The 26,378-nt window shown below is 52.9% G+C and overlaps 11 protein-coding genes across 11 annotated transcripts; 4 read left to right on the top strand and 7 right to left on the bottom strand.

Moving 5' to 3' along the window:
• Window positions 1–321: 321 nt before the first annotated feature.
• Window positions 322–1,116, top strand: Z520_06658 (uncharacterized protein; the record flags this gene model as incomplete). The annotated part of the gene is made up of 1 exon (XM_016777158.1): window positions 322–1,116. The coding sequence occupies one exon, from the start codon at window positions 322–324 to the stop codon at window positions 1,114–1,116; it is 795 nt and encodes a 264-aa protein (XP_016632003.1).
• A 259-nt stretch (window positions 1,117–1,375) lies between these two features.
• Z520_06657 (uncharacterized protein) lies at window positions 1,376–1,823 on the top strand (the record flags this gene model as incomplete). Its single annotated transcript, XM_016777157.1, has 2 exons — window positions 1,376–1,484; window positions 1,543–1,823. The coding sequence occupies 2 exons, from the start codon at window positions 1,376–1,378 to the stop codon at window positions 1,821–1,823; spliced, it is 390 nt and encodes a 129-aa protein (XP_016632002.1).
• Window positions 1,824–3,815: 1,992 nt separating this feature from the next.
• Z520_06656 (uncharacterized protein) lies at window positions 3,816–5,973 on the bottom strand (the record flags this gene model as incomplete). The annotated part of the gene is made up of 2 exons (XM_016777156.1): window positions 3,816–5,470; window positions 5,559–5,973. The coding sequence occupies 2 exons, from the start codon at window positions 5,971–5,973 to the stop codon at window positions 3,816–3,818; spliced, it is 2,070 nt and encodes a 689-aa protein (XP_016632001.1).
• Window positions 5,974–6,650: 677 nt separating this feature from the next.
• On the bottom strand, window positions 6,651–8,521 carry Z520_06655 (uncharacterized protein; the record flags this gene model as incomplete). Its single annotated transcript, XM_016777155.1, has 3 exons — window positions 6,651–7,628; window positions 7,788–8,291; window positions 8,348–8,521. The coding sequence occupies 3 exons, from the start codon at window positions 8,519–8,521 to the stop codon at window positions 6,651–6,653; spliced, it is 1,656 nt and encodes a 551-aa protein (XP_016632000.1).
• A 734-nt stretch (window positions 8,522–9,255) lies between these two features.
• Window positions 9,256–9,612, bottom strand: Z520_06654 (uncharacterized protein; the record flags this gene model as incomplete). Its single annotated transcript, XM_016777154.1, has 1 exon — window positions 9,256–9,612. One exon carries the CDS (start codon window positions 9,610–9,612, stop codon window positions 9,256–9,258), a length of 357 nt encoding a protein of 118 aa, XP_016631999.1.
• Window positions 9,613–10,694: 1,082 nt separating this feature from the next.
• Window positions 10,695–11,861, bottom strand: Z520_06653 (14-3-3 family protein epsilon; the record flags this gene model as incomplete). Its single annotated transcript, XM_016777153.1, has 6 exons — window positions 10,695–11,054; window positions 11,114–11,201; window positions 11,256–11,530; window positions 11,588–11,666; window positions 11,720–11,727; window positions 11,850–11,861. The coding sequence occupies 6 exons, from the start codon at window positions 11,859–11,861 to the stop codon at window positions 10,695–10,697; spliced, it is 822 nt and encodes a 273-aa protein (XP_016631998.1).
• A 1,062-nt stretch (window positions 11,862–12,923) lies between these two features.
• Window positions 12,924–16,122, top strand: Z520_06652 (uncharacterized protein; the record flags this gene model as incomplete). The annotated part of the gene is made up of 3 exons (XM_016777152.1): window positions 12,924–13,041; window positions 13,102–13,259; window positions 13,312–16,122. 3 exons carry the CDS (start codon window positions 12,924–12,926, stop codon window positions 16,120–16,122), a joined length of 3,087 nt encoding a protein of 1,028 aa, XP_016631997.1.
• A 1,054-nt stretch (window positions 16,123–17,176) lies between these two features.
• Z520_06651 (uncharacterized protein) lies at window positions 17,177–19,471 on the bottom strand (the record flags this gene model as incomplete). The annotated part of the gene is made up of 3 exons (XM_016777151.1): window positions 17,177–17,679; window positions 17,733–18,336; window positions 18,398–19,471. 3 exons carry the CDS (start codon window positions 19,469–19,471, stop codon window positions 17,177–17,179), a joined length of 2,181 nt encoding a protein of 726 aa, XP_016631996.1.
• Window positions 19,472–19,963: 492 nt separating this feature from the next.
• Window positions 19,964–21,307, top strand: Z520_06650 (uncharacterized protein; the record flags this gene model as incomplete). The annotated part of the gene is made up of 1 exon (XM_016777150.1): window positions 19,964–21,307. One exon carries the CDS (start codon window positions 19,964–19,966, stop codon window positions 21,305–21,307), a length of 1,344 nt encoding a protein of 447 aa, XP_016631995.1.
• Window positions 21,308–21,826: 519 nt separating this feature from the next.
• Window positions 21,827–23,561, bottom strand: Z520_06649 (uncharacterized protein; the record flags this gene model as incomplete). Its single annotated transcript, XM_016777149.1, has 2 exons — window positions 21,827–23,024; window positions 23,077–23,561. The coding sequence occupies 2 exons, from the start codon at window positions 23,559–23,561 to the stop codon at window positions 21,827–21,829; spliced, it is 1,683 nt and encodes a 560-aa protein (XP_016631994.1).
• Window positions 23,562–24,377: 816 nt separating this feature from the next.
• On the bottom strand, window positions 24,378–25,459 carry Z520_06648 (uncharacterized protein; the record flags this gene model as incomplete). The annotated part of the gene is made up of 3 exons (XM_016777148.1): window positions 24,378–24,988; window positions 25,014–25,299; window positions 25,352–25,459. 3 exons carry the CDS (start codon window positions 25,457–25,459, stop codon window positions 24,378–24,380), a joined length of 1,005 nt encoding a protein of 334 aa, XP_016631993.1.
• Between the last annotated feature and the right edge of the window lie 919 nt (window positions 25,460–26,378).

Here is a 26,378-nt window from a genome sequence, read left to right as displayed (position 1 = left end):
CTGGGAAACAGTTGTACCACGCATTATCATTGTGTGGGCAGAACTTAAGGTCCCGATCTAGGGAGGCGGTAGGTAAGAACACGCAGATGGGTGGTGGTGTAGCAACAAACGGATGATGGCATCTCCGCACCCGAGTCTCCAACTGACGTGCGCACATACAGCCTCGTCAACTTTTCTCCCCATGCACTGAAACTCCCACAAGCAAATCACCAAATAATACACAATTGACCCAACCCTTGTCTGTAATCACGTACCTTGAACCCCTCCCACCTGGGCACACCTACCTTCGTGCCTTGAAACCGAAGAAAAAATCAAACAACAATGCCCCTCCTATCCTCCACGCTCCTCGTGCGCACCCACTCCCTCACCCTCCTGACGAGCGCCTACTACCTCCTGAGCTCGCCGACGCAGCTCCTGTCGTCCACCCCGATCTGGCTCCTGGGGGAGAGCATGAGCGTGCGGCCCGCCGGGTATGCTCCTCCGGAAACCGTGGGCCGTGACGCCCCGTCCGCGCGGACGAGCACCAACATGCACAACTTGAAAGGAGCGCTGCTGTCGGGACAAGGCCAGAGTGTCACGCCGCAGTCCGAGAGGGAACTGTTCGCGCTCCTGGGGCTGGTGGTGCTGGTGTACGCGGTCACGCAGTTTCTCTTTGCGGGGGATTTGTCCATGCTTCAGGGCACCACTACTACGACCACCACTACGACTACATCGTCCTCCTCCTCGAGGCACAGCGGCACCACCGCCCGACACGACGACCCCGCGGCAAAGTCTCCCTCGCGCTACGCCGAAGAGCTGCACACCCTGCTGACCGCGCAGTCGCGCTGGCTCACGCTCTCGGCCATCCACGTACTGGCGTCGTCAACGTTGGTGTTTTGGATATACATGTTCCACTCCCATTCCGCCTCTTCGACAACAAGTGCCGCCGCCGATGCCGAATCCTGGCCGTCGTCGCTCCTGCCAGGGCTGGATCTGCTCGCGAATCGAGTGGTCTTCACGGTGGGACTGGCTGATATGCTGTTTTGGGGCTATTTGTGGACGGTGTTGAAGGAGGAGGGGCGGGAAGTTGCCAACGCGTTGGCCAGACGGCGCAGGGAGGCTGAAGATGATGAATAAACCAAAAACAACCGTCGAGAGAATATAATGAGGGCAAGCAAAATGTAGCTTGAGCTGTACAGCCCTGAGTAACACAGTACAAGTTTCTCTCTCTCCACTGTTTGGTGGCCGTGCTAATGAAATGCGTGTGCATATTGCTCCCCAGGTTAAATGTGGTAGATCAAAGCAGACATAACGTCTCTGGCCGCATTACGTCTCGAAAATATATTTCCGACCTTTCGATTCTGCCCCTTTTCTCCTCCCAGCAGGATTCTTCCGCATGAACTACTTCCTCTCGGAATCCACACCGGGCCTACAACATAGCCGCCAGCCCCAACATCCCAGCTCCGACGGCACCCAGCCCGATCGCCAACTGATTGCCAGCACCTGTGGGAGTCGGCGACGCCGAAGAGGCAGAGGCAGATTGACTGGCACTGCTTTGGGCAGACGACAAGGACGCACTTGCGCTGGACGCGGCGGAGCTGAGGGACGCAGAGGCGCTGCTGAGCGAGGAGGAAGCGCTGGCGCTGGCGCTAGAAGCGGCGGCGGAGGCGGAGGAGGACGCGCTGGAAGCGCTGCTGCTTGCGGCTTTGGTGGTCGAGCCAGTTGCGGCGCCGGCGGCGGTGCTGGAGCCAGACCCAGAAGCTGAGGAGGTTGCGCTGCCGCTTGAGGTCGAGGTGCAGGTTGCCGATGCGGGCTGTAGAGTAGAGAACGGGGAGGTTCAGTGAGATGATTCAAAATGCATGGATTGAGGAGGACACAACAGAGCATTGAATCACTGGTTGTGGGCCAAAACAAGTTCCACCTCACGGAGCACAATAGCCACCGCGCATGTGTAAGGGCCAAGTAGAGGAAGCCAAACGTACCAAAAGCGAAGAAGCTCCAACGGGGTCACAAATGCTGTGCGCGTAGGCCAAGGCGGCCGCCTGGTCTGTAGGATCACACGCCTTGTAGACGCAGCAGGCGATGCCATCGAGGAAGGAGCTGGATTGGCAGATGCCTATTGATAGAGATTCTTGTGAGCCCACCGAACCACCGAGTCTTCCCCTTTCTCTTTTCCCTTTCTCACTTGCAAGTGTGCGGTGTGAACCAGCACGGAGGGAGGACTAGTAGCACTAACATGTTGGATTGCCGTTGCAGCTGGCGGGGAGGAGACTGCTCACGCAGCTTGTGGCACCTGTGTTTTGAGGAAGGTCAGTCCATTATTGGTGAAGTAAGTAAGCAAACACCCATGCGCTCTTGTATCCGCCATGGTTCACATCATTGTGTTTCTAGGCAGGGAGAGGAGAGATACAAACTCAGAGGGGGACGTACAGCTGGGAAGAGTCGGGGCCTGCTGCGCAGAAACGATACCCACCAGGAGGGTGGAGGCGGCAAGGATGCTGCTGAGCTGACGAAGCATGGTTTGTTTGCCCTAAGGTAAGCTTTCCCCGCGATTTGCACAGTGGTCCAATTAATGTGGGATACGTAAGTAGGTATCGACACTGGCAAAGGAGCTGTTGGATGAGATGGCAATTGGCAGCAAGATGGCAGGTAATATACTGTCGAGAGATGGAAGAATGGAAAAGACGAAGAGACGAAAAGAAAGGGAGAGAGACCAGTGTCGATAGACGGATAAATAGCCAGCCAGCTCGGACGGTTTCTCAATGCATCTCCTTCTGACGCACGGCAACGGCTTCTTTCATCTAGCCATGCGGCCCATGCCATTGCCCTGCTTCTCTAGCTCCGGTGACCGGTTCTGGACGCTGTCTCTCCAAGGGCCCGCCAAAGCTACAGCATCGTTTGGGGAAAGTGTTCTGGCAAACATGCGCAAAGCGGCACCGTCTCCAAAACCTGGTTCAAACTCTATCTCTCCTTGATGGACTATTGGTGTTGTACCTACCTAGGTACTACCTACATGTGTCACCCCTCCCTTGGTTGCGCATCGATCTCATTCCGCTTCGACCCTGGAAGCTATGCTAGACCGTGAAACGATAACAGTGCGCTCGAATCCGGTCCCCGTCATGCTGGCTTCAATCCAGCTATTCTTGTCACGAAACCCACCTGCCAACGGGGCCACATCTCGAATAATTTTTAATGGCAAAAGGAAGAGAATGCCCAAAACGGCAATCCGAGTCAAACGGGCGGATCAAGGGCTGGCTGAGGTCTGCGCCACTGGCGCCCAGGATTGGTTCCTCAGGGCAACTGGATACAAGCCAAGCAAATACATGTGGAAAATGAGATCCCAAATCGTAGCAGGGCCGGTGAAACACGAGCTTGTACCGAGTCGCAAGGGGAGCACATCGATCGAGCAAGGCTGGAAATCAACACGAGGCTGGATATAGATGGAACATCACTTGATAGACAGGGACAGGTGATGAATATTATCAAGTCTTCATTTCATTACTGGTTTAGTTATCAAACATTATCGAGTACACACACCGTGTTGACACACTCCCCTCCCCTACTACACAGCTCGATCTGCTCTCTGTACAGCCTTTCTCCGTGCCACACTGTATGTGCAACACGACACAAAGAAATCCCTAGGTCCAACCTCCTCGATCCTGCGTCATTCATCCAATATACCCAGCCCCATTCTTATCCCCTATCGTGACCGCTCCCAAGGAAACCCATCGCATCAAGACATATATACACATCGCTCCTCGAGACATTGCTGTGAACTTTTCCCCATCATAGTGTCAAATCCCACTGGCCGCGAACCACGCACCTTCTGAGATCTTTCAGATGATATTAATCGTATAAGTATAGTCACTTGCAAACCAATACCCGTTCATGTGATCGAGCCTCTCGACGTAGTTGTTCATCTCCGCCTCGCCTTTCATGACACTGCGGAACCGGTCCCAATTCGCCTGGTCATATCGACTGACGTCAAAGGCTCCAATCCTCCGGAATTCGCCCTTCTTCAACGTGGCGCAGAGGAGCAAACCCTCGACCCTATCCACAACGTCGATGACTGGTAAGAGATAGATCTCGAGCATCTCACAGAGCATCCCGCTGCCAGCGTCGGAGAGTTTCGGCAAGCGGTCGTCGAACGCTGCCTTCTCAAGTTCAACCTGGGCTTTGGTACATTGGATCACGCAGGGCGTAGAACCCCAGTAGTCGCGCGTTCGTTTCAACAAACCCCTTGCCATGAACCCTCTGACTTTCATTCTGCCGCCTGTCACGAAGCCGAAATTGTCCCCCGATGGGTTGTATCCCATGTCAAGCTCAATGATCTCAATGCAGGTCTCTCGGGCTGAGGATGCCGGTTCGGGGTATTTGACTTCGCCGTCGATAGACGCCCAGGTCCATGTTGGGGCTCTGTATTTTGTCGGCCGCCTTCCGCCCTCTACTCGCCAGAGTAGCGCGTGCGGTAGTTGTGGCTTCCATAGGCCAACCAGGTAATCGTCGGCATGTAACCTGTTCTTCGCCATGTACTGCTTCGCAAGCCCCTGGATGGCCAAGAGTTTGTCACTCGAGTACGTCAATTTCTTGGGGGAATACATCTTCACCAGCTGATGCCAGTTCCCATGCCTCTGGTGATGGATCCTCTTGCTGAAGAATTCCACACTCTCCCGAGATGAAGGCGGGCCCATCGTGGCGGGAAGGCCCTTCGGAAACACCTCTGAACAACACATCTGTTGACACTCCCAGAAGAGTTCGTTGCGAGTAAAGTGCAATGTACGTTTCGCAAGGCAGCGTTCTTGGAAAGCCCAGGCTCGCTTGTCGAGAGGCGACGAGTCAACCAGATCGTGCCATAATGTCGAGCGAAGTATCTTGTACATGCCTTCATCGATGCCCAAGCCGAAGGGGACGGACACAATGCAGGGCTGTAATGCCGAAACATTTCGACTGTAGATCAAGCCGCTCGCATCGTCCCTCGAGGATGTAGCGGCTATGTTGAGTGCCGCTTCAGAATAGACCCGGTGCATCTGTCCCACCTCGGCCAACACGTCTGTTTCGCTATCATGCCGGATACACAGCGCATCGATCCAAAGGTATCGGAAACCTAGGCGGTCCGTCACAAGAGCGGCTTCTGCAAATGTTTTGGGTAGGTTCGCCACGCTGACACCCTGCCTTAACGCGGCGAGCGTCCCTTTATGCAGACGAATGGTCTTCGATTTGCCCCAACAGTGACTGAGCGTGACATACTCGCTCAAGGGATCCACGAACATGCCATCCACAAGTTTCACCCCGTGAGCGCCCTTGGGACCCCGGATCGAAACATCCAGCAGATGTGTAGGTTTCCACGTTGCGTCGGCGGCGGACGTCACGGAACATTTCATGTGGTTGAAAGTACAGTCTTGAATCCACTGTTTGGCGAGATCAAGACTTTCTATCGACGCTGTACTCACAGATCTGGAGTCGATGGTGCGGACTCCAGGTTCAACGGCAACTGAGACACCATTAAGTTAGCAGCCTATTCGAGGGTTCCCATGATGAATCACGAATCAGAGCCCGACAAAGACCAAACGGGCACCTACATCTCGGATGCATCAAAATCAACTCCACAACCAACGACGCCGTTTCTTCCCAATTCAATGACAGACTCGCCTTCGAGCCGCTACTGCTCGGAGTAGGTCCCCGGTTCTCCTTATCCGACTCCGGCTTCACAGGCTTCACGTATCGAAACTTCAGCCTCGCTTGGTCCCTGGCAATGGGTGATATCCAGGCGAACCCAGCCGAGTCGACTGCTAGCCCTCTATTCCGAAAATTTCTATAGGCGTCTGGGTCGATGGACATGAAAACTGTCAAACATAGGTGGCAGTTGCTAGCCCGGGATGCGAGTTCTTCCAAGCCATGATGCGGAATCTCGCCTGTTTCCTCTGATTTCTGCGTATCTGGCCCAAAAATGGACTGGCACGCGGTGCAAAGCGCGCTGGGCGTTAAATCTGACATGATTGAGTCGTTGTTGTTCGATTATTGTGGTGTCTTTTCCCGCTTCTACCCCACGGCATCTCGATGTTGACGTGTCGGTTTTGAGATTTCTCAACAATGGCAAATGCTGTCCATATTCTTGGTCGCACGAGTCGATTCTCTGGATGACTAGTCGGCAGTCTTGTTCAAAATTCGGCGGTCCGTCAAAGAGAATTGTGGTGAAGTCGTGTTTCTCCTGAGATCGTCGCTGCCGCGCCGCTGGACCCGAGCACCAACCTCTTAATTTCCGAATGCGGGCGGAACTCAGCGCCACGCGAACCAAGCTCGTTTCAAATGATAGCGACACGCCTCAAAGTGATTCGCGCCTGTGCGAATTGCATGATATCATCACCCAGTAAGAGTCCGATTCTCGAATGACCGTGGCAAAGGCACGCGGAGAGCCTGCGCTCGACTCGTCATCCATGTCCATTTTGCCGCTGCATGGGGATATCTTCTTTGACATTTTCGGAAGAGCCAAATCTCAGGACGGAACTCCCCCTGATTTCGATTTACAAGGCCCATGTTAGCGAAAAGTGGAGGTGGGGACCCTCATCCTTTTGCCTGGACCCTGACATAAGGAAAAAAATCTGGCGGACTGGACACCAAGCCGGGAAATAGAAGGTTAACTATGTGTTCTATATGACCTTGAAACAATCATGTCATCGGAGCTTCGTCATTTTCAATAGATCGTGCCGGTGGAAAAACTCTCGGTTCTTCTTCCCAAAGATATACATGGGAACACTCAGCATACAGATAGCGATCTCGATGCTACCGAATATAATAAATAAATGGTTGATGCGAATCGCAAATACCCAATTGAAGGCATGGTATGCCAGGATGAAAGAGAAGATGTTCTTGAAGATGATGAGGTTTGTGAAGGCCTCAACTGCAATATCGCGGTGCGCGTCGAGGAGGTACTGGGCCGAGGCGATGGAGCCCATAACCATGCTGATTATAATGAAAGCGAGGAATACCTCGGGGACGATCCAGTGATAGCGGGCCACGTCGTTCGCTGTTATACCGAAGCCGTAGAGACCGATACAAGAGAACATAAGCGTAGGTATGACGAGCAGTATACGGAACTCCGGTTCGTACTTGCCCCTGTTGAGTCTGATCATGAATCGGGTGGTGAACTCGCTGTAGAGACCAGCACCGAGCAGGCCGATGATGCTGCCGATGAACGCACTGGTATACATCTTGCCGGCTCTCTCTTCATTAAAGAAGAGAGGCGGGCCTAGGAAGATCAGAGAGAGAATAACTCCGACCATGACAGTCCAGCCTATGATCACACCTTGAATCAAGCAAGCCCACAGAACCGCAGGATGCAGGAACAGCGGAAATGGCCGAAGAAGTAGCTTGAAGAAGGACTCATCGGTTTTTCGACCATTGAATGGTATTAATCGTTGCCAGTAGGAATACCTTGGGGATGATGTTTCGACAACGGCTGGAGAGTGGAGAGGCTTTTCCTCCGCATCCTTTGCAGTCGACATCTCAGGCCTCCCGACCGTCTCTTTCGACGAGTCTTCTTCGGCAAGAAGATCAAGGTCGAGAGAATGTGCTCGTCGATAAGCCGTCTCAGGCACGAAGAAGAATAGGAGGAAGAATCCCACGGCCATGAAGATGGAAAGGAAGAAAAACTATGTAAGTCTAGGTCAGCACATCTTTCATGCAAGCAATACAACGTCCCAATGATTGTGATTTGGCCAAGGACGTAAGGCAGGTGGACCTGCTGATTAAATGGCAAGTCCAGCAACCACATCTATCACAATGCAAAGACGAGATCGAAGTAAACTTACGCTCCATTGCCAGCCCATGTGAGCAGTGATCATACCCACGAAGACTGGCGTCAGAAAAGCTCCTCCAAAAAGACATGTGTTTGTGATGGCCATTCGAATTCCACGCTCATGGACATAGTATAGATCGCCGACGCAAGCATTGACCAGGGCCTCGAAAGGTGCCAAAGCGACACCTTGGAAGACACGGCTCCACAGTAGACTGGCATAATCGTGACCGATATGTGTAGAGCCGCCCCAGGCCGAACTTGCGACCATGAGCAAGGCTCCTAGGAGAAACAGGTGCCTCTTGCCCCAGACTCTTGCGGACGCGACGAACAGCCACCCCGCCACACAAACGCCGCAGAGATGGTAGGCTGTGAGAAGGGCAGCATCTTGAAAGGTTCGCTTGAAGACGATTGCGAGAGTCGTTGAATCCGCGGCAAGGAGAGGAGAGGCTGTCGTGGCAAGGCAGGAGACAAAGCAAAGAATTCCTAGAATCAGATCGCGTTGCCAAATAGGCCAATTCTGGGACGGCGGTTAGTTTCGGTGTTCATGAAGTGCTTTGCGAGAGAAAGACCAACCAAGGGATCGTTTGGGTCATTCGAGGGCTGAGGGACTAGAATGACTCGACCCGTCTTGTCCTTCTTCAGGTGTTGAGCAGTCTCCAGAAGCTCAGCATGTCGTTGCTCCGATTCATACACATACACCGTCCCCGGAACGTGCTCGACATTTGGCTCAAGAATCCCCAGAGCCATTGCTGAGCTAGGGGCGCTGACGTTGGCGGAGGAGCTGAAATGGTGGGGAGCGGAACTCGCCGACTTTATGTTGACGCAGGGCTCATGGTCAATTATTGTAAATATATCTCATGCCGCGAGTGCTTCGAACCCGTCGGTTGGTCGCCAGAGGCGTTGACGGCCGAAGGAAACATGTCTCTGAAGATAGGTAGACTGCAGCGAAGATTGCGCGGCGCAAGCCACAAAGAGGAATGCAAGCGACAGCTCCCCGCCTCGCTTCTGGGCCTTCGACAAGACTATCAATTGACTCTATCCGATTGGACAATGTCCACTAGCCGTCCTTGCCCAGGTGGAAGTACCTACTCGTACCGAGTACATACCTAGGTATCTAGGTACGAGATATATATGTGTATTGAAGTACACTGTCAACTCGAGCAAGGCTTTGTGCACTCACCAGCTTCACTACCGGTTTGGACTTGAATTTGAAGCCATCCGGTTAGATGTGTCAAGGTCGGATCTGGTAAAGAAGTGATCTATGTACATTCTGTCCCTAGCACCCACCTAGTACTCCTGATTTCTGAAAAGCAATGGGATGAGAAATGATGTGTCCAACAGTATGCAGTGTCGACCCAACGCCGCCAATGGATGAATGTAGTCCTATTGGATTTGCAATGCTCTGCTTTTATCCCTTGCCTTTGAGTGATGTTGACTCCGTAAAAACATGCTCTGTCAGGAAGAGCGGTATTTTGACCCTCTCATTTGCCTTTCTCACTTCCTAACATCGTCTTGTTCCACCACTTCTCAGGCTTCGTGAGATCGGTCGGCCGCTGGTCGTGTCCAATTCCTTCTTGCTGGTACCCCTTGGGGTTATTTGTGGCCGAACCCTCCCTCATCGGCCCATCTTGTTTCTGGCCCTGAACCGTGCCCCCATATGCCTTTGTATGTGTGGAAGTGGCACCGCCATTCGCATAGGCTTTCTCCACGTTTTGCACGCTGGTGGTTTTGAAGGTAGTGACGGGCGCACCGGGAACTCCTGGTGAGGCCTGCGGCCAAAAATACAGCGCTGCGCCGACGACCACGCCACCGAGGGCTATACGACGGCCAAGAGACATGCTGTTTGTTCACTGGAAGTTCGGTGGGAAGGTGGGTGAGGGTTTGGTCAATGCTGCCTGGTTACGCTGAGTGGATGCTTGAATGTCTCAGGACAGGTAGAGAAGGTGTGCTTTTGTGAGGCAAATAGTTCCACAAGTAAAAGTGTCAAGAGCAGAAGACCTTCGAAAGGTGCTGTCACCCAGTTTTCAAATAGGTTAAAGACCTCTCACTTGGACAAGGAGCCTTTACGATTGTATATCTCAAAAGATGCAGCCGGAAGTTCACTGCGGCAAAAACAGCCCACTGTTACATGACGTAACAGAGTGGTTTGGGTCAGGCACGGGCAACACGCAAGGGTCGAGATCTGAGAGTAAGCATCAGGGGAGTAGTTCCTGGGGTTCACCGTCATCACACTAGGGTCACGACTATTGGGTGACTATAAACGTTGAGATTGAAAGGCAGGATGCGGATATGAAGTCATGACTTTTCCCCGTCAAATAATCAAAGGGGCGAAGGTTTCGCTGAACTTTGTCACGCCGCCAAGTAATATGAGGTCAAGTGTGGTCAGGGTCACATGTCTGCCTGAGCGTGAGACCGAGATGCTGTTTGTAGGCAGAGATGACCGCAATCGAAAACCGACAAAACAGAGAGATAAGACGAAGAAACACTGACCAGAAACAACGGTTGCAGATGTCAAAGTGTGATTGTGGACCTTTCCGCGACGCGCTTGCTAACTCCATTCATCAATCCACCTGAGCTAAAAGCTATGTGGTATCGTAGGAGACAATAAAACGAAGAAATCAGTATTGCCTGGGGGATCGCATTCGACATGGTTGGGGGAATAGTTTGGGTAGGTAGTCTTCCCAGATCTGGGAGTCATGGTAGTTCTCTCTCTCTCTCACTGCCTTTATCTGGGCCCATTTGAACAAATCACTGCACACGCCTTCCAGTGCAATACCTAGAATCCGAGCTCATCATAGACAGGCTGGTACGAGTGCTGCCATTTTGCGCAATAACCCTGCCCGAAAATCGTAGAAAGGTGTTGTAAGCCAGAGTCGCCAAAAGGCGGGAAGGAATGCACAGCTGCCTGTCGGCAATCTCTCTAGGAAGTTGGAGCAGCCTCTGTCTTTTCTGCAGGCTCGGCAGGAGCACCGGTCTCGGCGGGCTTGTCTTCCTTGGGCGCATCGCCGGCTGGGCCAGCGTCACCTTCACCACCATCAGACGATGTCCACAGCGTTAGGTTGTCTCGGAGCAACTGCATGATAAGCGTGCTGTCGCGGTACGACTCCTCGGACAGCGAGTCGAGCTCGGCAATGGCATCGTCAAAAGCTTGCTTGGCTAGGTGGCAGGCACGGTCGGGAGAATTGAGGATTTCGTAGTAGAAGACGCTGAAGTTGAGGGCAAGACCGAGACGGATGGGGTGGGTAGGGGTGAGTTCGGTCTGTGCTACATCGGTAGCATTCTGCAACCGGGGGGTCAGTGAGATGTTTTGTGTGTTTTCTGAAAGGACTACTGTCATACCTTGTAGGCCTCGTGAGCGGCAGTGGCCGCAACCTTACGCTTCTCACCAGAAGCGAATTCAGCCAGGTATCGGTGGTAGTCTCCCTTCCTGTTCACCATGTTAGTTCCATCTCGAGCATTTCTTAGCCAAGAGATGACGTACATCTTGTGATAGAACACCTTGGACTCTCCAGATTCGGCCTTTGGGATGAGGGCTTTATCGAGGACGTCGAGGACATCTTGGCAGACCTTCTCAAGTTCGCTCTCGATCTTCTGGCGGTACTCGCGAATGGTGCCAACGTGTTTGTCAGATCCTTTGGATTCCTCCTTTTGTTCGATGGAGGAGATGATGCGCCAGGAGGCACGTCTGGTTCCGACGACATTCTTGTAAGCCACGGAGAGGAGATTTCTCTCGTCGACAGACAACTCGCCGCCCATCTAACATGGGTCAGCCTGGTCGGTCCACGATGATCTGTCAAGGGTATAAAGACGTACGTTGGCCACCTCTTTCATGTAGTTGACCATCTCATCGTAGCGCTCAGCCTGCTCACAGAGCCTCGCCAGGAATGTTTTACTGGAGAAATATCAGTGAATCGATGATTTCAAGGAGGAATGACGCAGTGATACCTTTCGCGCTACAAATCGCATTCAAGTCAGCACAGTGTCTTATCAACGACAAGATCCGGGGGGGCTTAGGTTGGACAGTCACGACCAGCTGAGACTGAACTTGGAGGAGGCGGGGGAAAGCAACACTTACGTCGGTAGCCATTGTGAAGAATCGGGAGGATGGATGACAAGAGGAGAAAGCTGTTGATGGGTTATGCAGATGTGGACAAGAAAAGGGATTGCGAGATGGGGGATGAAAATCGAAGGACGAGTTGAATATCTGGTGATGGGAAACGGGGCCTGGGTTGCAGATTGATGGTTTGTGAGTGATGGCTCATAAGGCAGTTTGATGCTTAAAGGGCTAGAGCATCACTACTAGTAAGTCACCCAGGCACTGTTGGCGCTAACCGCTCTAGGTGCCTGCCTGCCACCAACTGCCACAAGGGCTAGTGAGGCCTATTACTGGGGGTGACGAACAACTGATTTTGTTTGACGCCAGCGCCTGAAACCCTTGGTGACAAGTTTCAGGATTCACCACCTCTGCGCCTCTTCTGCCTTTGTAGGGAGCCGGGAGCACTCTACTACTAATCGCAGCAAAGAGCCCCCCAGATGGACAGGGCGAGAGAGGTACCTCTGGTATCGAGGTAGGCAGAATCCGACTTCTCTATCGTTCACGTGCCTCGCTGCCCTCCTGTTCACATCCTCCACACTGGCATGAACATGCTTGTTGTCCGTTGTCTGCCCTCCGTAGTCCCTCCGAACCTTGCAAGTCGTCGGCACAGCAACTTCGCCTATTTCAAGTAGTCCCTTACCGTTATGATGTAGGGCAAATTGAATTGTAGAACAACCACGCTGAACGAGCTGTATACCTAGATGCTACTGCTTTCTTGAGCTTGTACCCCAAACGCCTCCAAAGGGGCTCGTGTTTTCGCCCTCCGCAGTAATTAGGCTGCGTTCTTGTCCGCGTCTGGAATTTTCGATGGTTGTACTGTGTCCACCGTGTCCAGTTCACCACGTGGGGCATCAATTTTCTATCAAAGTCACTGCCAAAGTCGCTCATTTTGCCCATAGACTTGTTAAATAGATTCCAACCCCTCGTTCTTATCTGCGGTATTCAGTGAGTTTCGCATAGACGGTCGGCGGTACATGGATCTTCCCAGGCCATTTCACAGCAACCTCGTTTCCTTTCCCCTCTCATAGTCGTTCACTTTCCGCCCGTTGCGAGATGGAACAAGCATATGTGCGCTCAGCATCAGAGGTGCTGAGTCACTTCCATGTTACTGAAGCAGCCGGTCTGTCGTCTGCGCAAGTCGCGGAGTCCAGAAAACGATATGGAAGCAACTGTGAGCGCAATTGCCAACCCGCCGCAAAGATCAAGCGTTGAATGCTAACGAGTGCAACAGCTCTCCCAGAGGACCCTCCGACGCCCTTATGGCAACTCGTTCTCGAACAATTCAAAGACCAATTAGTCCTCATACTGTTAGGATCGGCTGCTATATCTTTTGTCCTGGCCTTATTTGAAGAGTCGGATGACTGGACTGCATTTGTTGACCCTGTGGTGGTACGTTGGACCTGGACACATTACGAGCGGGCCGAGACTAACCTGCGTCTAGATCTTGACAATCCTCGTTCTGAATGCGATCGTTGGGGTAACGCAAGAAAGCAGCGCTGAAAAGGCGATTGCAGCCTTGCAGGAGTATTCCGCAAACGAAGCGAAGGTGATTCGGGATGGGAGCGTCCAAAAGATTAAGGCAGACGAACTTGTACCGGGAGACATTGTTACTGTCGCCATTGGAGATCGGATTCCGGCCGATTGTCGACTGTTGTCAATTCAAAGCAACAGTTTCGCAGTTGATCAGGCTATCTTGACCGGCGAAAGCGAGAGTGTGAGCAAGGATTGCAAAGCCATAGACGATGTGCAGGCCGTCAAACAAGATCAGGTCAACATGCTCTTCTCTGGTACAACAGTGGTGACGGGACATGCTACGGCTATCGTCGTCCTTACTGGTAGTTCTACAGCGATTGGCGACATCCACGAGAGCATTACTTCGCAGATTTCGGAGCCCACGCCACTCAAGGAGAAACTGAACGATTTTGGCGACACTCTGGCCAAGGTCATTACAGTAATCTGTATTCTGGTGTGGTTGATCAACATCCAACATTTCAATGACCCTTCGCACGGTGGAAGTTGGGCCAAGGGTGCCATTTACTATCTGAAAATCGCGGTATCATTGGGGGTTGCTGCAATTCCAGAAGGTCTCGCCGTGGTCATCACAACATGTCTCGCCCTGGGGACGAGGAAAATGGCGGCCAAGAATGCCATCGTTAGGAGTTTACCCTCCGTCGAGACCTTGGGTAGCTGCAGTGTGATATGCTCCGACAAAACCGGTACTCTCACGACCAACCAGATGAGTGTCGAGAAGATTGTCTATCTAAACGAATCTGGTGATGACTTGGAGGAAATCGAAGTCACAGGCACCACCTTTGCCCCGACTGGGGATCTCATCCGCAATGGCAAGAAGCTTGACAATCCCGCAATCAGCTCAGACACCATAAAGCAGATGTCAGAAGTCCTGGCGCTCTGCAACGAGGCACATCTGTCATATGACGCGAAGAACGACACCTATGCCAGCATTGGAGAACCTACCGAAGGAGCCCTCCGCGTCCTGGTTGAGAAGATTGGCACTGATGATGCGGCGATCAACAAAACTCGAGCCAATTTGTCCGGTGCTGAGCGAGTATACTTCGCCAGCAAGTACTATGAGGAAAAGCTTCCTCTCCAGGCAATGTATGAGTTCTCGAGAGATCGAAAAAGCATGTCTGTCCTAGCTGGAACTGGCCTGGCCCAAAAGCTTCTTGTTAAGGGTGCCCCCGAATCGATCATCGAACGCTGCTCTCATGTCATTTTGGGGTCAAACGGCAAGAAAGCCCCTATCAACAAGCGGCATCAGGCCCTCCTCGCTCAAGAGCTCGTTGCATATGGACGGCGTGGCCTTCGCGTGCTAGCACTGGCCAGCGTGGAAAACATCGGCGGAAACAAGCTTCTGCAAACAGCGAAGAGCAACAAAGCGTATGCTGAGTTGGAGCAGAACATGACCTTGATCGGACTTGTCGGCATGCTCGACCCGCCTCGACCAGAAGTGGCTCAGTCGATTATGAAGTGCAGAGAAGCCGGGATTCGGGTGATTGTCATAACCGGTGACAATCAGAACACCGCTGAGACCATCTGCAAACATATCGGCGTATTCCAACAAGACGAAGATCTCGTCGGCAAGAGCTTCACCGGCCGACAGTTTGACTCCCTCACGGAAAGCGAAAAGCTCGAAGCCGCCAAGACAGCGTCTCTATTCTCCCGCGTCGAGCCCAGTCACAAGTCAAAGCTTGTCGATCTCTTGCAGGAAGCTGGCGAAGTAGTGGCCATGACAGGTGACGGCGTGAATGACGCCCCTGCACTGAAGAAGTCTGACATTGGAGTGGCCATGGGCTCTGGCACGGACGTCGCCAAATTGGCCGCTGACATGGTGCTTGCGGACGACAACTTTGCCACAATCGAACTCGCCATTGAGGAAGGCCGCACCATTTACAGCAACACCCAGCAGTTCATCCGGTATCTCATCTCGTCCAACATTGGCGAAGTCGTCTCGATATTCCTGACCGCAGCTCTGGGCTTACCGGAAGCATTGATCCCAGTCCAACTTCTCTGGGTGAATCTGGTCACGGACGGTCTTCCGGCGACAGCCCTCTCATTCAATCCGGCTGACCACGACGTGATGCGCCGGACCCCGCGAAAGCGCGATGAGCCGCTCGTCTCGGGGTGGCTGTTCTTCCGATATATGGTTATTGGCACGTACGTGGGCGCCGCCACTGTCTTTGGCTACGTGTGGTGGTTCATGCTCTATCCCTCCGGCCCGCAAATCAGCTTCACTCAGCTTCGGAGCTTCCACAAGTGCTCGTCAACAAACGCCATCTTCGACAACGTCGACTGCGCCATCTTTTCCCCATCGTCGATCCCGACACGCACTGCCTCGACAGTCTCCCTCTCCATTCTGGTTGTGATTGAGATGTTCAATGCAATGAACGCCCTCAGCTCTTCGGAAAGCCTTGTGCAACTCCCGCTCTGGAAAAACATGAAGCTCATCTACGCGATTTGTCTCTCGATGATTCTCCACTTTGCCATTCTATATATCCCGATATTGCAGGGGGTCTTCTCCATTGAAGCTTTGGGGTGGGACGAGTGGATGGCCGTGCTGTGGATCTCGGCGCCTGTAATTTTGATTGACGAGGTCCTCAAGGCGATCGAGAGGGCCGTCTATGTCAATTCCAAATCCGAACGGCGGAGACGGGCTAGTATCTCGGGTGGAAGCAGTGGGTTGAAAGGGCAAGGCAATGGGGTCGTGGCAAATGGCAAGATGAAGGCAAACTGAGAGCGCGGAAGGGACACCCACACACATACAAACACAGAGAGAGAGGAGCTAGCCAAAGTTCGTCCTGAGGCTTCATGTGACATTAGCTCCTATCATACCTACATTGACTTGGGGATGGTTGTGGCCAATCAATCACGAAAACAAGGAAAAGAAACGAAAAGAAAGGGCATATCAACGGCGAAACTTCTTGTCATGTCAGGCTTTATTTGTGCCCCAGTCCTGCTTGTCTCTCTTGCATTGCATGGATATGCATTGGGATGAATGGCATGAGTGCGCGTCAACCGTCCAGGGTCGGCGAAAGGGTGGTCTTGGTGCTTTGGGTATTCTGCCATAACAAAAACAAATCCATACACTAGGTAGGTACCTTAGACAGTTGATCTACCTAGACACCTTATAGAGCTAGAAACTGGCCAAACCGCAAAAAAAAAAGAAAAGAAAAAAACCACGTTGTTTGGCAAAACCATGGTCCGCGAAGCATACCTAGGTATGTATGCTTTTCTTTTTATGGCCTTCATATGGCAATTGCCATTCATTCGACTTGTGTCCCCTCCAGTCCCGGGTCCCGGCTCTGTTCTCCTCCCAACTCCCAAAGGGCTCCAGCTCAAGCGAGTCAGGTCAGAATTCAAAAGGAGGCGAGCTGTCTGTGTGGAGAGAAAAAAAAGACGCCTCCCTCCCTCCCTCCCTTGCGCTCCTTGTATGGCTCCATGGCCTCTCTGGCTAAGTGGTTTTTATCGAATTTTTCTCTCTTCAAAACTCTGTTCAGACATTTCTCATCTTACTAGGTACCTACCTAGGTAGGTAGTTAGGCTTCAACACATCGATCTATCCCACACATGACTTTTCTCATCAGCATTTCCACTCAAACAGAACAGGCGGGCATGGTCTCATCTACCCCCTAAAGCTGAAGCATCCTGGCCGTCATGTCTCGTCTCCTCCCCATCTCAGGCTCATAATATCCTCGGCTCGTTCCATTGGGAGAAACGCCCATGTATGTGCTTCCAAGAACCCCCGATTTTCAGATATAGCCAGCCTCATGAACAAGGGAATTCATCCATCATAACTGCACACCCCAAAATCCTCGTCCACCACACACCCCTAGAGTTCCCGCCGTGGGAGCCCAGCTCAAATTGCCCACTTCAAACTTGGACTCCCACACCGCCGATGGGCCTCTTTCTTGTCCCTGTCCCTGTCCTCCGCCACTGTTGTTCGTCACGCCACCTGGTGCATTATTCTGTCCGGTTGACGCACTCGAGCCCATCAAATCCCAAAGCAACACACAACAATCATCTGCACCAGAGGCCAGTACGCCGCGTTGCGAATTGCTCCAATCGATGCAGTTGACGGCGGCGGCGTGCCCTTTCAATTCAAGTAAGGCCTGGCCGGGCTGTCGAACGTCCAAAACACGAATGATATTCGAGTCTTGGCTAAATGTGGCGAGCAAGTGAGCATCGTGGGGAGAAGCCGCGATGCGGAGTAAGGGAGGTGGGAAAGAGAGTGTTGATAAGCCGCCCGAACCAGAGGCTCGTGTTGGTGAGGTGGAGAGATCGGTCAGTTGTGCTTTGCGGATATTAGCATGATCGAGGCACGGGTGACACACGCTTAGGACTTACAGTTCTTCTCTTGCTGCTGCTTCTCTGACGGCTCATATATGATCGTGCTGTGTTCGAGACTTCTGAGATCGAACATCCTGACACTTCCATCCGCGCCACACGAGACAAACACGTCCACGCTGTTGGCACAAAACCGCACATCGTAGACTTCCTTGTCGTGCGCGATGAGCTGCGTCTTGGCTGTAAGCGTAGGGATGTCCCAGATGGTACAGGTAGTGTCGATCGACGATGTGATAATCAACGATGGCTGGACCACATTCCAATCTAGCGACGTGATGGGGGCAGTGTGCTCGGGCGATTTCGAATTAGATAGCAAGGCAAGTGGTGACAGCTTTTGTAACGGAGGAGTTTTGTTGGTTGCTGACCGTGTGACCGAGTTCGATGCATACGAATGTTGGTCGTTCGGCAGAGACCACAATCGAAGGTGGTCGCCGGACGTTGCTAATAGATCTGTTGTCTGCTTATTCGATGAAGGTGGTTCCCATAATATCCTGGTCACGGGATATGCATGGGTAGCTTCTGCGGTTTTGATGAACTCCAACCCTCGCTCGCCGTGGGGGTTGTCGGGATCTATTTGCGATCTTTGAGTGTCCAATATTTGAATCTGCCCACAGAATATCAGCCTCGTGTCCCAGACATCTTTCTAGAAAATGGCCAATACTCACATAATTGTGATTGTCTTCCAGATAGCTGCCAAGGGCCACTTTGCCCGCCGAACCGTTGCTGGACCGCGGAGGCCACTTACACCAATCGACCGCGTAGATAGGCCAAGGCGCGATATAATTGCTATTTTGGGGATACTGTACAATCTCGTTCTCCTGCGCCACCCCCGGACTGAAGGGTATATCCGTGAAAGTCGGGTCTGTCCTCGGTCTGATGTCTGCCAGACCGAGAGGAGAATATGAGGGTGGTCCTTGAGGAGTCTGCGGGACGTATGAGTTTGGGGCGGATGGATATTTGCTCTGATCAGGAGTATCTGTAAAGGGTTTGTATTTGGGTTGGTCCATGGCGCCGGGGCTGGACCGAGAGTAGGAGTGAGTGTGATTCAGCGTTGTTGGTCTCGCGGAAAGAGGAGGCTGCTGCTGTTGTTGCTGCTGCTGTTGGATCTGAGTGGATATCTGAGGTAAAGTAGGTAGAGTTGGAGCGGTGTTGCTGGCCGCTAGAGTCGCAGGTCTGCTCGCAAGGCCCGGTTGCAGTGTGCCTGGGACAGGCTGACTGGCGACGGTGCTAGGATGCTGAGGTGTAGAGGGCTCGATCTTGATGGACAGTCCTTCCCCTGTGTATGCTGGCGGTGCACCATAGTGGTGGACGTCGCTCATGGCCGTTCCCTGCTGGTTCAAATGCAACTCGTCGGCCTGTTGGCGACCGATGGTCAGAGACCGCCTCAGACCTGGCTGATATTGGCCAGGCTGGGCCTCTTGCACACTCGTATAGGCGGAGGGAGGAGGGCCAGGACGGTACGGGATCACGGTACCGTTGCCATTGGTGTTTGGCTGGGACTGAGGGAGGGACTGAGGGAGGTAGGATCTGGATTCGGGCGCCGTGGTGGGCGGATTGGGGGGGTGGTTGTTGTCCAAGTACTGAGGATGAGGGTGAGGGTGAGGGTGAGGGTTTGGGGCACCGACAGAGGTCACAGTCTGGCCAGCAGAGTAAATGGCATTGACGGCGCCGTAGTAGTTGTCGTGAGTGAACTGAGGGTCGGAGAGGTGGTGCTGGTGGTGCGGGATGTGGAATGGCATGCTACTAGTAGTTGAGGAGAAGACTCTCAGCACATGCGGACCAAACTTTGTGTGTTTCTGGTGCGCAGTGAGAATCAGTCCAGTCACTCACTACCTGTCAGGCTGTCACCCAGAAAGGGCGTCAAGGGCGTAAGGGCCTAGGGCGGCAGCGTGTGTTGGTCCAGGGCCCGGGCCACATTCGGGCTCCGGGCTTCGGGCTTCCCCTTGTCAGCCGCTTAAGCGCGAGTTTCAAGTTGGGCAATGCAAGCAATGGAGGGGCGGCCTCGGCGGCAAAGACGCAGGAGGGGGACGAGGGACGGTCTGGCAGTCTGAATAGCCATTGGGCGGGACCCAACCTCAGGCTATCGACTCACCTCGGTATTCTAACAACACACCCATACTCCTTAATTAATACCTAGGTGACGATGCTATAAGAAGACGACAGCTTATTACACAGAACATTCCCTTGTCATACATTGCGTCCTCCTCTCTCAATCTCTAGGTCTATGAACAATGGCGCAGGGCATCTCCCTCCTTCTCCTGCCTGCTCTGGCTCCCTCCTCTCCGTCATCTTCATTCAGATCGGCCTATAAAATCACATTTGAGTCCCTACTCCCCAAGCTTGTCCCCGCCGACAAAGAGTCCACCTCTCGTGTAGACATTGGTCTGGTCTTGTCGTCCCCTTCTTACCCCTTGAGCACTAACACTTCACGCGCCACCGTCTTCCCCCTCGTTCAAACCCTCTTAAAGAAAACGTACAGCCTCATTTGCTCCGTCGCCGCTCAGAAGGAGATCGACCTCGATTTTCCCGGCGGTATCGACGCGAGGATATTCATCTTGGAAGCTCGGCTGGATGAACTCCCCGAGAATATCGTCGGCAAGCAATGCCTGTCTGGCCCGATAATCGACCTCAAGACATTTGCCCTCTCCGACCGATCTTACACGGCTCTATATTCCGTCGAGGGCGAGGCTCAAGAAGCTTCCCTCCAGCAATTGATCAGAATCTGGAACTCCAAGTCCAACCCTCCGCCACTACCACCCATCCACCGCCTCCAGAGTGGTCCAACCATTGTGCATCCTGAACCCTCAGAAGCGACTGTTGAAGACGGACCGCTTATAATCCACCGTTCCGTCGCTGTAGGGGGTACATTTGACCACTTGCACATTGGACACAAACTTCTCCTAACCGCCACGATTCTGACCGCCGAGCCAGCTCAATCCTCCAGACCCACCGAGAAAGACTCTCGCTTGATCACGGTCGGTATCACCGGGGACGAACTGCTCGTTAACAAAAAGTATGGCTCCCATGTCGAACACTGGGATGTCCGACAACAACGTACTGCGCAGTTCATCGACTCCATTCTGGCATTCTACCCCCGCAAATCGTCAAGCACAAACCCAACTACTACAGCCACCAACGACAGTCCCTCAACTACTACCGAGTATATCGACGAGCCCGGCCCAAATGGCAAAGTCGTCCGTGTCAAATACCACTTCCCCAGCTCTAGCTGCCCAACTACAACCATCGCAAGCGACAATAACACGGCAGACATCACGATAAATTACACCCAGATCTCCGACCCGTTCGGGCCCACCATCACGGACCGGGATATCACCGCGCTGGTAATTTCTGCCGAGACGCGCAGTGGCGGAAAGGCCGTCAACGACAAACGGACAGAAAAGGGCTGGAGAGCACTGCAAGTTTTCGAGGTCGATGTCTTGGATGCAGGCGTGGGACTAGACGATGACGAGGGCGGGGGAGGGAAGGAAGAACAAAAGAAGGGGTTTGAAACTAAAATCAGCAGTACCGAGATAAGAAAGAGGCTACAGGAGAGGGAGCCGGCGACGAACCAGTAGGACAAACGCGACAATTGAAGCAACATGCCTTGGATATTGGCGCTTCCCAGGACTCAAAAGCCACTTCCAAATCTCTAGGGACGTGTCGGGTCAATAGTGGTGCGGCACTATCAATCGAGTCTTTCTTTATTAATGCAATGTAAGATTGACGTTGCGTTTCTAAAAAGAAAAAAGGGCGGCCCCCAGCGGCTGCAAACTTATAGAATATCTATGCCGCCGCTGCACATATCAAACTCATGCACCATCAAGAGTTTTACCTCCAATATCTCATAACTCATCTATCTCCCGGGCCACCATTTTCGAACTCCCTTTGACATAGTCTGTGTTCCAACGCAATTGATACGCGAGATTCGGTAGAGCTTCCAAAAGAGTGTGGGCCATTTCGTGCTACCTATGCCGCAAATATTCTGTTTCGCTGATTGAGTTGTTGGCACCAAAAGAAGACCAAGATCATTTTCTGCAGAACCGGTGGCAGGCTGTTACGTGGCCCTTAGAAAAGGGGTCATATCTGCTTCTTCGCTAGACTTCGGTGTCATTTGAAGTTCCGCCATTTGCTAGTTGCGTTGCCTTCTCCTTGACCAGAATATGATGTTGCTCGCTTTCCAAGTGTGGCAACGCTGCTGCCAGAGGATTCTTGGTCGTCACGAACGGGTCATCGCCCGGTGATCCACCCTGGAACAGGGCAAAGAAATTGCCAAAGGGAGAGTCAGATGGAGGAAGTCCAGGCTCGGTCGGTGGTCGAACAGGAGACTTCCAAGCCAAAGGGTTGGTGCCTCCTCCACGGAAGGCGGCGGGCGGTCCAGCCAATGGTAGCATATTCTCATCATCAATGTGTGTTTCGTAGAATGCTTGATACTCTTGGACTACAGGTCGGTAGGATGCATAAGGGTCAGTAAATTGTAGCGCCGACTGATACTGTGGTTGAAGCCAGGACGCGGAAACCTTGGGCAGTTGCTGGAAAGTCGCGTTTCCATAGCCTCGAGTTCCAGGCTGAAGAGGATTCCGATGTGCGCTCCTCGACATGCTTCCGTGATAGGTGGGGCTTCCGTCGGCGAAGACCTCGAACGGAGGAGGCCGTTTGCGAGGCTCGACAGCTTGAATGGACGGTTTGACGTCCTCATCGTCATCTTCTGTCGGGAAATAGCGAGAACCCAACCCATAGGAGTCACCAGTGGATGAGCTGGGCAGGTGTGGAAGGGGAGGTAAACCCTGAGCGAACGGAAGATCAGCATATTTCTTTGGCGCTCCAGCTTTGACCTTGCGTTTCACCAGCCGAGGAGCATTGACGTCTCTCTCTGCAAGTGGCCTTCTCTTGCGAGGGCGAGGGGGCTGCTTGGCTTTCGGAACAGGACTTTCTCCTTCCACCAAACTGCTTTCATCTTCAAGGTCATCAATGTGTCTCGCTTTCAGGATGCTGTTGCCGCGAGGTGAATACACGACCTCGGTGGGTTCGACCAAGGCGGCGAGTCTCTCCATATGCCTCAGAACGGAAGCGTCTTTCTTTTGATTCCGTTTCTGCTGCATCTCCTGCGTAGCAGCATCAAAGAGATCCATGCCTGGCCAGACGGTTCCCTTCAGCTTCATATGTTCTGGTGTGGCAAGAATCGGACCTGACGGCTCGCCTCCAACCAGACAGTCATCGTGGGAGGGGTAGGCATCGTCAGAGGATGGAGACCGCTTGACGGGGGAGTAGCCTTGAACTCGACTTGTCCTGCGTCTGGTGTACTTGGTCAGTTTCCGCAAGATCTATCTACAGGAGAGATGCCTACCTAGAAGGTTTGACAGGACTGAAGTCCGAGTCAGTGTCGTCGACAGCTCGTCTTGCCTGTTTGCCTCGAGTGCTTCTCCTCTGGGTTGGATAGTGTGTCTGGGTCTGGGTCTGGGTCTGGGTCTGCGTCTTTGGTCTCCCTGGTCGTTTTGGAGGCAAAGGTGGATTCAATTGTGCATGGTCGAATATTCCCGGCTGTGGTACGCATGCGTTCCGTGCCGCGACAGAAACTCTTCTCTTTTTTGCCTGTTTGTTCTCTTTCATTTGCATTCGCTCCGAGAGCAGTCTGTCAATGTTGTGCTGTTGATACCAGTGGCTGTACGTGGCCAGTTCCACACCCGCAGCAATGTCCTGGTAGCTCCGTACCTGGAGTTTGTGAAACTCGGATAGGTGTCCCTTGGAACTGATGTGAGTGAGTAAGTGAGAGGTATCACTGAAGGAAGGTTGGCCTGGACAGATGCTGCAGTTCAGCAAGGCTACAGCCATGATGGGGCATGTGGCTGCTGGGAGAAGGGGGAGCAGGGACGCAAGGAAATAGTGAAGCAGATTCGGAGCCACAAGAACAACACTGCAACAGCCTGAAGAAACAGACAAAATGCGGGGGAAAGGAATCGCCCTCCTGCACTCTGAACAAGATGAATGGATGAACAAGCAAGAGAGAAGGGAGCACAATGCATGGAGAGAAGTGGCCCAGCAGGGGAGTGGTGGAGGCGTGAGGAAGCAAGAGGTGCATTGGATGGAGGAGGGAGGAGGGAGGAGGGAAGAAGGGAGAGAGAAAGGGTAGAAGTTCGTGCAGCACATTTCAGAAAGAGGAAACTCCAACCAACCACCCACCCACCCACCATTTCGTCGCCTGGTCAGGAAGGCAAGAGGTCCCCAGCTACGGTAGCAAGCATCTTGGGTCTATTAATCACCATGGGAAGCTGGCTGCGGTACTTGGGAGATGCGACTTTCAGACCTAGCCGATTGTTCAACACGCAGACAGATATTCCGTCTGCACAACTTCCATGACGATGAAACGTCCTGAAATTGTGCCACCAGGTCTATACTTCCTCTCAAGCAAGGATAGTGGAGTGATGAAGCGGATATAGGCCATGGTGAACCACTGCTCTTCTCTTGCCTTGTATCCCATCTTTCAAGTGCCAACTCAAGTGGGTTATTAGATTGCAAGAGGAATTTCCTGAGCGACGTTATGGTCGTCATTTTCGCCAGTATGGCAAGGCTTGGGTGACTGCTCGGGGCATGCAACTGAAAGGGGTCAATTAGTCCGGTATAGGAGAAGGCTCTTGCTCTGAAAACTTACTACACGGGGTCGACCTCGACGAGGCCCGCATAGCCCAACAAGCTCAAACCTGCCAGACCAAACACAGTGTGGAATACATCCACCATATCGCCGGGTCTGTCGGCAAATCCGCCTTCGTCGGTGTCTTGACATCTCAGGATAAAATGGGTCAACTCTGTAGCATCAATCCAGTGCAGTTTTCCCAACATTGCGATACTGCTGAGAACCCACCAGCTGTAGCATACATCTTCAAGTTTTTCTGGGCGACCATTAAGCCCACCGTTGGGAAGTTGTCTCTCACTTAACCAAGCAGCCAGCCGATCATGATCCACAATGTCCAGACGGCGAGCGATGGTTAAAGCCCCAAGGCAAGTGAAGATTTGGCCGGAATGAGACTCGGCCCCGGGCGAACGGCCGAATCCTCCATCAAAATTTGCACACGCCTGAATGTGGGAAACGGCCTTGTCCACGTTCACGAGGTGCATCATGTCTAGAATGGAGAGGGCGTTGAAGGCGCCATATAGGAACCGCGTGTCCGTCTCACCCCACTCATCTCCGGCAAAAGTACCTGTGTCGGCGTCCTGAAGGTTTGCGATGTCTACGCAGGGGTCATCAGCAATTCCAGTCTGAACTGGGCAGGATGCGAGATCGCTTACATTTTGCTATTCGCTCCTTTCCTCCTCTTTCCGACCCCTCCAAGTCGTCCAGCGCATTGATTGTGGCAAGAATCTGGACGGCGCTGACGGTGTACAGCATATGGGAATCATGGCCAGGAGCAGCACCAAACCCTCCATCCGGATTCTGGCAAGCAAAGACGAACTGGAGGGTTTTGTCACGAGGTAGAGCATCTGGATGGCCCAGGAGATGAAGTGCCGTCAGACCCCAATACACACCATTCAATCTGAGGTGTTCGGTCAACCAGTAGTCGAGTTCATCTTTTCGCTGGCACAAATATCAATACCCTGAGCAGTGTAAAGCACTCACATGGACGCACAGTATCCAGCAGTTGGATGTATTTGACATGCTTTTCCACCACCAGGCTGAGGTCTGTCGGCAAGGTTGAGTGTGATCCTCCTATCCCAGGTCCTGCAACGAGTGACATTTTTCTTCGTTTTTGCGGACCAATTGGATATTGCTGTAATGGAGGTGGAGAATGGGACAAAGCCTGAACACGTTGGTTGATTTAATTGATGATGATCGCAATAGATGAAGAAGCGCAAGGGGTTCACCGGGATGATTAATAGGAGAGGGCGCATGTAAGCTGCACTCGATCTGCTGATCTGCTTGGCGTTGCCAGGCATAGAGTTTTCATCTCAGGCACATCAGGCACCATTAGTAGGTAGCTAGGTATGGAAGAACTCGCTGTACTCGGTACATAGTACCTGTATGATAACCGCTGACCGAAGAACAAAATTTGTGCCCTACATACATACCTAGGTAGGTAGGCACCAGCGAGCGAGCAGGAGACTTGAAATTCCTCGCTTTCTAGGTACTGAGGTTGATTGACAACCTCTTTTCTTCTTGGTCCTTCGCAGTTAGACCAGATCTCACACATTGCAAGCCCTGTTGTCGGATTTCATCTCTGTTCCTGCACGTCTAGCTTCCGGGCTTTACCTCATTGACTCGCGGTGCACCCCGGCTCCAGCCGCCTGCATGTCTCTATGCCCCTGGCGACTGTCGGGCACTTGGGGTGCCTCGGAGGGGTGCTCACTGCTCAAGGGGGCCGTCCACTTTCACGGGCCAGGCCATCAGGACCTTAAAACCTCACTAGTGGCCCCCCCTCGCAGGTCCACCTGCAAGTAACTTTGCCGGTGAAACCCAGATGGTGGGCACCGAACCTCAGTTTATCGGCGCCAGAGACGCCCTGGGAGACGCCCAAACATGGCACCGAAGCGAGTGCCTGCTTCACCACCACCTGATGCCGTGTTTGAAGTCGCCATCTGTCCCTGTGTGTCCCCATCGTCCACCATCGTGTCAAGGATAAGCCCACTAACAAGTCCCGTAAAGTCCGTGTGACAGGA

The sequence above is a fragment of the Fonsecaea multimorphosa genome (genome assembly GCF_000836435.1).
Source record: "Fonsecaea multimorphosa CBS 102226 unplaced genomic scaffold supercont1.12, whole genome shotgun sequence".
Taxonomy (NCBI): Eukaryota; Fungi; Ascomycota; class Eurotiomycetes; order Chaetothyriales; family Herpotrichiellaceae; genus Fonsecaea; species Fonsecaea multimorphosa.
The sequence above is the reverse complement of the archived record's forward strand: the minus strand, read 5'-3'. Positions and strand labels throughout refer to the sequence as shown.